At 39.8% G+C, this 12,164-nt stretch overlaps 1 protein-coding gene across 1 annotated transcript; it reads right to left on the bottom strand.

The window, feature by feature from the left end:
- Positions 1-3,780: 3,780 nt before the first annotated feature.
- On the bottom strand, positions 3,781-11,363 carry atp6v0b (ATPase H+ transporting V0 subunit b). Its single transcript, XM_029524647.1, has 8 exons — positions 11,125-11,363; positions 10,305-10,353; positions 8,836-8,919; positions 7,271-7,348; positions 6,604-6,673; positions 6,387-6,438; positions 6,062-6,252; positions 3,781-5,953 (listed from the first exon to the last, which is right to left on the bottom strand). The coding sequence occupies exons 1-8, from the start codon at positions 11,207-11,209 to the stop codon at positions 5,927-5,929; spliced, it is 636 nt and encodes a 211-aa protein (XP_029380507.1). The 5' UTR covers positions 11,210-11,363; the 3' UTR covers positions 3,781-5,926.
- Between the last annotated feature and the right edge of the window lie 801 nt (positions 11,364-12,164).

The following is a 12,164-nucleotide window of genomic DNA, read 5'->3' as shown; positions in this document are numbered from 1 at the left end:
ATCATTGAGCCCTGACAGCTTTAGCCAATCGACATGGTTGTTCTGAAACATTCAAAATCTTTATTGCATTCGCAAGTGCCATTAAAATGCAGTTCACTTTGTTCATCCACTTGTAAAAATGACATTACAATGAAAGCACACAGACTCCCTGTAATTCAGCATAGTGTTAACAGTAATTCTTCCACAGGCTTGGCTTAAACAATAATTGCACAACAAATATGGATGAATAAGTTCAACCATCACTCGTCAACCAGAACCATGTTTGGTCACAAAAGGCCATACCAGAAAACATTAAGTCATTTAGAAGCTCCTGCAAGAATGAAAATGACCTTCGGGTTCCGGTTCAGCCTGATTAACCAGACACCACCCTGCCACCTGTAATTTAACAGCCTGATGCCATAACCATCCTCTCTGCAATCTGATGAGCCCCGAGTTAAGTCACAGATAACGCAGGTTTTCACAGCAGATGGTCAAAAGAGGCCTCGGCAGTATCACTGCACATGGGTGAACTTAACTGGAGTGAGAAGTGTGTGCACCCAGATACTAAACTGGTAAACAGCAAGAAGAGGCTACAGCTTATAGGTGCAGTGAATGACAGGATAAAAGGATATGAAGTCAAGGACCACTTACTAATAACATTAACGATGGCTCTGTTCAATTAAAGTGTCCCAGTAAAACAACAGCGTGACATTGAACAAGCATGCACAACAGCAAAAAAAAAAAAAAAAAAAAAAAAATGAAACCTCTGAAGTGAATTCAATTATAAAAATCGGGTAATTTGATCAATTACAGATGATTTACTTTGTTTTAAAAAAAAGCAATCAATGCGATCAATCAATGAGACTGAGAAGGCAAAATTTGCTGATTAGAGCTGGCTGTTATGGTCAAAAGCTCCTGAACCACCAAGTAACTGTCCCTCAGGCTACATTCATACAAAAGATACAGTACAGACAGATTGGATAATATCTAATATAACTGAGTAAAAACTGTTATTGAGATAAATGTTATCATACAGCAGCAACTATCAATGTTGATCAAACTGCTCTTTATTTCCTTATTCAATCAGTTTGCTGTCATGAAATGGCAATAAAACAATTGCAAGCCTGATCATTATTTCTTTCAGTTGCCAAACTGAGTCACAGAGTGTTAGCTGCTCTTCTCTTGCCTTAAAATTCATCATCTTACAGACAATCTAAGCATTTTGATATCGTCATCCATCATCATCATCATCATCCAGCTAAAAGAAGCATGACATTTCTCACCTTTTTCTGGTATTTCAGAGAAATCCATTAACGGAGGAAACAAATGGCAGATTGAGCAACGATGTATATCATTATTAGATGCAGCTTATTTCTTTCTTAGCTCTGGAGCGCCTAAAAACTGATCATATACACTCTCCAAAGTGGAAAAAAGTTACTTAAATGAGGACAACTAAGTTCATGCTCGAAGCCAGGTACTTCCAGCACACCTGCTACTGAAGCCCTAAAGAGATGCTATGTCATAAATGAGAGCGACATCAGACTGGATTCTGGTCTAGATACAAAGCTTCTGTGTAAACGCCTGGTTAGGTTCATGATGAACAAGCCTCCCTCCTCTTCCTCCTCTCACTCATTTCCCCGGTGTAATGCTGGCTGTGCATTCTGGTCCACTTTGCTCTTAGTGTGCTGTTACTGAATCATTAGGTGCTGTTGTCCTCAGACTTTACAGCCTGCATTGAAAATGGAGGAGGATTGGTGGTGGTGGAGGGGGCAGCCACAGAAAGCTGTAGTAAAAAAAAAAAAGAAAGTGGATCTGATCTGATTTTTAAATGAACCCCCCCCCCCCCAATGGTTGAACAGTGTGCATGCTGAGGTGGTTGATTTACTGTAGAAGAGCAGTACATGGAGGCTGAGGGAAGTATGGCATTTGCAAAGATGCTGCTAGTTGGTGGTAATGTGCATGATAACAAAAGAGGGGTAGTAGGTGGGGGGGGGGGGCATCATTTTTCCATACAATTCAACGCTTCAGCAGAAACAGAGGGGGAAGCAACGTGGAGACATGAAATGTTTGCTCGTCTGGACGGAAACAAAGAAAAGCTTGCATGCGATGCTGGATGAAAGGATCCTTACCTCGGTGCTGTCAGGCGATCACTTCTATCTCTGCATCTTCTTCAGCGGAGCACCAATGGAGGGTTGTTTTTTCTTTTTCTTTCCTGCCTTCCCCCCCTCCTCCTCCTCATCGTCCGAGCAAAGCATGTACAAAAAAAACCAGCTGTCCGAGGCGTTTCACCGGGCAAAATGTGAGCTGGCATGTGTAAGAAGAAACAAAGCAAAGTAAAATGTGCAGGTTGAGTCCAGACCCCCCCCCACCCACCCACCCACCCCAAACCCTCCCCCCCCCCCCCCCCCCCAACCCCGGATAACTATATTCCTCTCACAGGCTATTATGTCTGCTCTCTTCTGCAAACAAGCGGGATGTGACGCTAACCGAGCGGCTAACAACAGCCCGCTAACGCTTTTCTACCGCAAACCGGACAGCGGAGAGCAGACGTCCTCCTGGTTGTCCGTCATCCTGCTGTGTTTTCGGTGAGGACGGTAAGAAAGCGAAGGGAAAGAGGGGGGGAGATGCTCTCCGGTTGTGGCAGCGAGCAGGTCCCTCCGCTCCTGCTGCCTACGGAAGCTCGGGCGGTCCCGAAACTCGTTTGCTTTATACGCTGACGGATCTGATAGGAGCGCGTCGGCTGATTTGATAACACACTTTGTCAGACAATACTGGTGGTTGAATCATGCTAATTGCAACAGCAACAACAAGAGCACATGCATCGGTTTGTGATAGATATTTTTTTTTCAAGAGTTATTGACAAAAACTTGTCAAAAAGGAAAAGGCACACGTGAAACATCCAAACTTCGGTTTTTGCTGATCGTGTTTGTGTCTTAAAGGTTTTTACTATAAATAAATTTTCTCCCTCTCAGTCTATCGATCAACGATGGTTACAAGTTCGGTCGAATAAAACACTTATTTGGCATCACAAATGCCAGCACATGAATATGGTTTGACCTGTATTTGAAGTTTCTACATAATAATATAGTTTATATGCAAACATCATGATGTAAATAGAGCTAAATGTTACAAAGCAATTTTTTTTTACATTTTAGTTATTTTGTATTTAAAGCAATGTACTGTATGTTTTTATACTTTGAAACAACAGTCTAAAAAATGGTTTGCTTTTTTTTAGTAATACATAAATAATACATTTTATTTGTATAGCCCTTTCCCTGGTACAATGTTCAAAACAATATGTAAACCCCCCCACACACAAAAATATATATATATATGTTTAGGGTTAGAGTCTACAGTATGTTATGCTTTGTGAAAATGTGGCTTAGTTAACAAGTTTAGTACAAGGTAGAAAAGTGAAATACAAAGATCCAAAAAAAAAAAAAAAAAGTCAACACATACCAACTTCATTCTTCGACCACAGAGGGATATTTACTAGGCTGAGCTCATGTTTTATATCTTAGATTTGGTTTCACAGTTTGCAGTAGAACTGGTGTGTTGCGCTTATGTTAAGTAAACACGGAAATATGAGAAACTGGTGTGTACAGTATCAGTGTTGTGGGTTTTCTGCTCCACCTAGTGGAGCTCAGAGAAGACTACAGGTCAACAACTGAATCAATATCCGTGGCCTGGGTGGGCCAGCTTAATGGCTCATGTTTCAAAGAGAAATGCAAGCACTGTCCGTCAGGATTGCACCCTTGGATGCAACTAAAGGAGGCACATTAAGATGGATGCAATCAGAAACAAGGTGTGACTGGACCATTTTATTTTCTTCAGGACATTTATGAAGCAAGGGGGACGATCCGTTTTTCTTATTATACACAATGTCAAAAACAAAGTTATTCTCTGTTCACAATCACATCAACATAATAAACACACAGTACCAACTACAGTCACTGAAAGCCATATGTTTGGGACAGAGCCTGGTTCACCAAAGGCATCCTGGGAGGTTGAATGATGAAACCATCACGAAGGCAGAGTTGATCTTTCAGATGAGACACCTTTGATGACCAGGTCTAAAAACACTTAGGTTTTCCCATATTAGATTCAATGTTTACACTTTCTTTCAGAACTTCACAAGAATGACCAAAGAAAAATTACAAGGAAAGATTTCAGACGATTCACAATTAGCCATGGTCTGTCGTCTCTGTGGAAAGATGCATCGAGAACCAAATGTGTTTCCTTCCAAGTCACTAATAACCTTTAGTCTACCGGCAGCCAAAGGCTCTGAAAACTAATCTGTGTAGCCATATTAATAAGTTTACAGATGTGACACTGCAACGCTGTACAGCAACCAGCGGAGAAGAGTACAAACTAAAATTACAAAGCTTTCATGGTGGCTTTGTGATGTAGTTCAAAGTCCACACAAACACACAACTCAGTTCTACACACACAAATTAATGTTAGGGAATGTTAGAAAATCATTTGTGAACACAAACACAATTGGATAGAATATTGTTCAATGTATGTTAACGAGTACATTCAAAACAAATGTGGGAAATGAAGACCCCCCCCCAAAAAAAAAAAAACAAAAACTGTATCCATAAAGGTGATTATGTACTGCAGTCCATAGTTTTTAGCCAGATGTTTTGGGCACCAGATCACCTGAGATTGCTTTAAACACAACTGAGTAGAATGATGCAGCTATACAATGTTATTTTCCCAAAAGACCTCTAGATGAACAAAGTTGATGTTTCAGCAAATCAACAGTTAATATAGTGTTGAGGAACACTACGGCGGTGCTATCCAAAATGAGCTTCACTTTCCAGTCTACAAACAACTAAGATTGAACAATGTGCTTAGATGACAGTTTTGATTTTGTTGAAAACTTAAGTTTCCTGGAAACCAGCTTCAATCTAAGGTCGTCTCTGTGCACAACACTTTGGATGATAGTTCTTGTAAAACATTGGTATTCCAGTTACCACACTCATTTGACTTCCTAGTCTTTCGATAACTAACTTCTTAAAAACCACTGAGAATTATAATGGCATACTTCACGCTAAATTCAAAAAGTAGAGGTGACTCTTGGGAAAAACCGGGAGCTCTGGGTGGCAGCAATGTTCAGGAAGCCTGTAGGTTTCAAGTGTAAAAATCTCAGCGATTTAACATTTTCAGGAACAAAGGAAATGAATTACAGGTTGATGTATTTAGAGCAGATCTGCTGCTGTGATCTGACTGTTCAGCCTTGAAAGAAGCACGTCTAAGTGTCTTGTTACATAACTAATGATTCCAGATCATTACTCTAATTCAAAACTTGATAAGACTTTCTGACTTCTACAGTAGGAGGCCCGGCCAATACTGAATCTGCATTTATCCACTTTGTGGATTAAGGACCACTTACTTGATAGAAAAGAAGAGATGCAAAAACAAAAACAGACAGACCAGGCCGCAAACACAATGGTTGATACCCTCATGCTTCAGAGGAAGAAAGGAAAACAAACAAGATCCCATATCCAGTGAACACACACACACACACACACACATTCTCTCTCTCTCTCACACTCACTCACGCACACATATATACTTTCAAATACTCTAGTGTAATTTTTAACTCATTCGTCCAAGAGTTGTCAGATCTAGACTTTTAGGACACAGATCCTAATGCTAAATTTTGTTTGTATTTCTCAATAAGATCAATACAAAAAATACATGAATCACTCATATAATCCAATACCCATAAAAAAAAAAACCCCTTCATTGATGTGTGTTTTCTTATTGAATCTTCAAGCCTCTTGAGACAACAGGATGCAACAACTCTTGCATGAATGATGGTTAAAAACAATACCAGGCAAATAGAGACATTTAAATAATTTACGATGTATTTACAGAATAATCCATTTTATAATCCAGCAAGGTCTTTTTTTATCTTCTCAGATTGTGAATACATCTTCTAGTCACCCATCTTTACTTTTGACGTCTGTGGGAGAAAAAGCAAAAATCTGTTATTATAGAGTTTAAAATGAGACCGCAGACTTATGAGGAATAATCACAGCAGATGGCAGAGAAAGCAGCTGGTCTCATTCACCTGTAGAATAGCTACAATAACACCAAACAGGCCAATTGCACTGCCAAAGATTTCCACAATGAGAATCTTCACAAAGAGGCTGGCGTTCTGAGCGTCTGCCAAAGCTGCTCCGCTGCCCACAATGCCGACACAGATGCCACAGAATAGGTTAGAAAAGCCTACAGTCAGACCGGCTCCAAACATGGAGTATCCTAGTATGACAGAAATCAGATGAGTCAGAGACACAGATGGCTAAAGCACTCGAAATGGCGTGTGTCAAAATAATAAAAAATTATCTTATCTATTATCTCTCAAATTTTCATTTGCTTCATGTCTGCTTTCTTACCAGCTTGGTAGTTCCTTGCTCCAATGGTCTCAGGGGTTGTTCCACTGAAGTTCTAAAGGAAATTAAAGGAATTATTTCCAGAGCCTAGCAACCATAATTGCTGTGGTGTTAAATCATATTAAGATTTTTCCTCCACCTCTACAATCCTGCTATCAGAAATTAAGTCGAAAGAAGAAGTGGATTTTGAACAGTAACAATGAAAATGCTCACTGCTTACCTCAGCCATGTTGCTGATAACGATGGCCATGATGATCCCATATATTGCAACAGCTTCACAGAAGATGATGCTAGAGGGAGAAAAACACAAAAAGAACAAACAAATTTGAGTGAAAAATATTTTGGCTGCAATGGCAACTTGCTCTACTCAGTCATTTCATAGCGCTGCTATGGACTCTCAGTAACGAGCTGCAATTGTTGATGCTCTGAAGCTATCATTTCCTGGCTACCCTAACTGGCATTTCTGGATCCTCATTCATTGGCTGGAAAGTCTTAGTTTTGCCACTGAAAGCAGGACTCTGGATTTTGCCAGTGTGGATTTTATTGTAGTACATCTGAGCATAAATGCTTCTGTGTAGGCTGCACAGATTAGGTAACAGTTGGATAAAGCTGCAGGCATAAATTGAGAAGTGCTTCTGAACACTTTGGCATTGCTGGCTGGTTCTAAATGAGATATGAATACAACTACAGAGCAATTTCCACCCATATTGGAATAAACAGATTAGAAATTTTAGAAAAATTTTGAATTTTAGGGCAGCTAACTTTTTAATCTCGCAGCAATATTAACTTACCTTTGACTGCCTAATATTATACAACTAAGCATGAAAGTAAGCCTTTATGCATTACAGATGATAAAATGGTATTGAATGGTTTTGTAGTAAGCCTACCTGACCAAATTCTTGGTCTTGATTCGTGGAGCCTTGACACCACCACCAATGATGCTTGAGCCTGTGATGTAAATGCCCCTGAAAACCAAAAGCATATCACATCACATAAAATTACTATGTGAGCATAATCAAAGACCTTGGGATCATTAATCTTCCATTACTGCTGTGGAAAACACAGGGAATTTAAAAAAAAGTGCTGCTTAAGGTTGGCTGGGAACATTTAACTTAACTGTAAGACCCCATTTCCACATTATATTAACAGACTACTCTGAATTTCACTTGTAAATGCATCCAAGACATGATTGAAACAGTAATGATGTCAAAATGCCAAAACCAATAACAAGGTCAGAAAAGATCAGTTTGGCAAAACAGGACTGCAGCTAAGCTGGTGTGGATGTGATGTGTGGGAGGGGAACAAGTGAGACAAGGTACTTTTTACTGATGTTAAATTATGTGACTCTTACAAAAAGTACCAATTTGGATCGCAGTCTCACGAAGGACTCAAAGATCTGTAATCCAAGTAGATCAGATTCACTCCTAGGATGAATACAACATGTTCAAGCACTGGCAGACCAGCTCACACCTTCTGAATGGCATTGTGAACCTGACATGGCAAAAGGCCTCTGTAGCAGGTGAAGTGTAACCCACGCTGTAGTATCTAGTTGGCCCTTATCAGCAGCCATTGGGCCTGCTTGTTAAATCTGTCTCAGAGGAAGTCTTTGAAAGAGCTCCTTAACTGGCTGTTCCATCATGCAAATTGAGACCTTTGCTGATTTTCCTTTTAACCTATCTTCTTCCACAATCAAATGACAAAGGGCTGGCAGTGTGGGGATGTCAAGAAAAGTGAGTGAATTTATAGTTGAGACATCTTGATCAAATTGAAAAGGGCATGAAACAGGTTGACTAGCTTTTTTCTTCCAGCTTTCTTTCTGAACTACTTTAGAGTACAGACGCATCGTGTGCTCTAGACTCACTAATCTGCAGGGTGTCCGCTGCGATCTTTATGATGTGTTCAAGGGCAGCTTTAAACAGAAGATGTGAGGAATCGTCAGGTTTTGTCAGTGGCTTTTGACATCTAATTACAGTCAAGACTTTCCTTTTGTATCAGTTTAAGTCATACATGCTGAAGCAAAGAGCCTGGGACAAAAAAAATTAAATAAAATCACTCTCCGAAATTTTAAAGTGCTAAATTTCATCTAATATAGGAAGTTTCCATCAACATAGAAAGGACTTCATCAAAGGTTCACACTGATTCATTTTTATGTACTGTCCATTATTTTATTTCAAATTAGTCTGTCTATCAGAAGTATTATCAGGAGTGCTCTGAGGCAAATGGTAATAATGCAAAAAATAAAGAGCTCAAAAGGGAACACTTTATCCAAAGGATGTTCCTTATTTTCAGATTTTCCAGTTACGCATTTACTCATAAGGTTCTTTCCTGAATGTTTCAAGAATAAGGAAATATGATGAATCAGTGGTGCATTTAAGGAATAATCTAACACTGTCTATGCCTTCAAAATACCAGAGAGAGGCTGAAATACAAACTTTTAAAACTCGGTACTAACCAGGCAGCTCCCACCACAGATAGAGAGATGGCCAAGCCAATCCCCAGATTAGCCCACATGAAGGGGGAGGTCTCTGTCAGGAACCTGGGAGAAAAAAGCACTGCTGATAAAGCTGCCTTCCTACTATTTTACAACTAAATTTAATACATTTTAAAAATAGCACAACATTCTTGCAACATTTATTTATATTTAAAATGCTTTAGTAAAACCCTAACCCTTTATCAGTGTAACATAAATATGGCACAGTCCAAGGAAATAAAGTAGCAATAAAGTAAAGTAGCAGAAATTTGGTTTCACTGAAAGAAACAATTTGCTGTAAAACATGTCAAATCTTAAGCAGTTCATCCACTGAAGTTCACGTTAAAACGACATTATTATTATTTCCAAAACTGATGTCAGACAGTGTATAAACGGGCGAGCTACTGGTACGCTCCTTTTCATGGAATCCAGGCTGGACATTTAATAGTATATCACCTCCATTAGCAAATAGTAGATAGCAGCCAAGTCCAGGAGCACTGTGCAAAGCTACTGGTAAAATAATGTTAATTCACCCTTTAATTACCAATTCACACCATTACTTAGATGTATCTAAATCGCTATTGTATGTGGATAGCCACAATATGTCTAAAGCATCTATAATAAGTGTAGTGTGATTATACAGTCATTACTTGGGAATATCCACTTATGGTAATAACCCAATGTTAAAATGAGTCTGAAAGCACAACAGCTTTCATTATCTTTACTAATTCAATTACAAAAAAAAAAAAAAAGTTTTATTTTGTCACCAACTGTCATGTGAACAGTTTATTGCCACGATCAAATTCTGAAAGCAAGAGGGGTGGACCTGAATGTGTCAGCAATTCTGTCAGCAATTCAAAAGTAAAAGTTTGTGCAATCTGAAAAAAGGTCAGTGTAGCTTTGACTCTGGTTAACAGTTACTACTTCCTCTAAACAGCCCCCCAACACTTTGCTTCTTCACTGAAGGCTTGTGTTGTTCCTCTAAAAAGGTGGACTGGCGATCAAATAGAGCAAAAATCTCAACAGAAATTCACACTTAAATGAAAGGGATACTATGAGATTTCTTGTGGATTGAATAATCCCCTATGGCTCAGTCTGGTGTTGCTGAATCTTGGACTGTTTTTGCCAAAAAGCTAACAGACCATTTGCTTTAGTCAAACCACAGAGAGCAGGTTCGTCATTGTTACTTAGGTCTGGGATCTTTAATCCAGCCTTTTCAAATGTTGTAAAGTGTATTTAGTCAAAATTGTCCTGCTCTATTCAAAGTGTCTACTGATAAATTTGTTAGTGTTTTGGTCCAATAAATATAAAGAGATCTAGAAACTGCAAAATCGTGAACAAAGGGGAATGTTTGGAGGAAGAGACTAAACCGACAATTTTTCTTTTTTGTCCTCGGTTTCTCAAGTGTGTGAGCAATTTTCCGGGTGATGAGACAGTCTGTGACTACTTACCATGCCACATCGAAGCGGAACCCAAGGTCGAATATAGTGTAACAGATTCCTACAGAAACACAAAGGAAGAGATTCACTCCCACGTAAAATGAAAATAAAAAGTGTGACAGGAGCGTACAGATAGATGAGCCTGATGTGGGTGAATCGGGGAAACACTGAGGTCAAACAGTTCCTGAGTGATCCTGCAGCTGCTGCCTGATGGCTCACCTGGCAACTGCTGCAGCACCCAACGGAGGCCGCGCTGCACACCGGCTAACAGGCTAACATTAGCTTAGCTCGGCTCAACGATCCCACCCCGTGGAGGAACATTAAGGCAAACTCCAACAACAGCTGTGACCCCAGAAAGCCTGAACCGAAACATGTAAATACAATGCTGACTTTGACTGCTCCAAGCGATTACACAGGAGCTTCCTGACATTAGCGCGATGTTAATTTAGCTAATGTCAGGTTAGCTGCTAGCGAAATTGAAATTTAAACACAAAACAAAATTACCGTTCTGAAAGGTTTTTTTTTTCACTAAACACGGTGATATATCGTATTCTGGTGCCAAACTTCTGCCGTGTGATTGATCTTTATCTTCGGCTGGTAAATTTAGCTGCCAAAAAAACAAAATGGAAACGGTCGCAAACGTTGTAGTCCCGTGATTTAGACGGATCCCTGCTTATAGGCTATAGTAGGAAAAAAAGTCACAAAGAAAGCACGACGGACTCTACATCATGTTTTCTGCACAAGTCTGAGAAACACGACATTTAATTCATTCATGTCGACATTTTGAGAGGTTTGGGGTTTTTTTTTTATTTGGAGGAAAATTTCATCTCACCGACGATCAGGATGGTGCTCCAGAAGGCCAAAGTGACCCCCGTGTAAAGAATGGCGTGTCCGTTCATCATCCACTCCAACAACATCTATCCTGCTGGACCAGCGAAACAAACCCGGCTCAGATCGTCTCACTGGCGGACCTCAGTGAGTCAAAAGCGGGGAATGACAGGAAAATGTGTTTTTCAGCGCAGCTGCGGTCCGCCGGAGGAGGAAGAGCCTCAGAAGGAGAAGCTGAGTTCAGTCAGCTGATCCGGCGGCTGGCATGTGACCGGAGAGCCGATGGGCCGCGTTCGGTTATGGTTTATTGTTATCATTTTTTAAAAAGCATTTAGCTGCCGTCCCCTTATAAATACGCCAAAATATATATTTTCTATCTGTCAGGTATACTTTAGGACAATTTTTCTACTTGAGAATAATTTTTCATTTTAAGCCAATGTGTCTTAGATGGATGAATTCCAAACCGATGGGGGTACATCTGGTCATAGATGTGCTGTGCACTGCTGATCAGGTTGGACGTGCCAAAAAAGAAAAAGTAGGAGCAACAAAAACACTGCATTGAAAATATAAGTTGATGTATGAATATTTATGAAATGCTAAAAAGAAAAATTACATTTGGATTCCAACTTTCTTTGCAAAATATGTGGACTATCTTTTTTCCTCCATTGATGTTTCTCAGGCTCACGTCATCACCTCCACCAGAGAAAGCCTTTTAGTATTCTGAGCAATTATAAAATAAAGGCAAATACTCCGTCAAGAGGAAATCATTTTATTTGGCCAGAAGACAACATAAGTGACTCCAAGAGTATATAACTGAGGTAGTGCATAAACACGAGGACTCACCCTGTTCCCTGCTGCAGCTGGAGCCACCAAACTCAGCTGTTTCTGTCAAAGATAACATTTTAATACAAGTGAGGTTGGGGGTGACAATTAGGAAGAAAACAAATAAGAAGCTTATGTAACTCAAATATTACACAATCTCCCCCCGCAGCCCGGGACAACAGACCCATTTGTCCATTTGTCTGCTCTGGTCTTGTCTCCGGT

The sequence above is a fragment of the Echeneis naucrates genome, chromosome 17, assembly GCF_900963305.1.
Source record: "Echeneis naucrates chromosome 17, fEcheNa1.1, whole genome shotgun sequence".
In the NCBI taxonomy this organism is placed as follows: Eukaryota; Metazoa; Chordata; class Actinopteri; order Carangiformes; family Echeneidae; genus Echeneis; species Echeneis naucrates.
The sequence above is the reverse complement of the archived record's forward strand: the minus strand, read 5'-3'. Positions and strand labels throughout refer to the sequence as shown.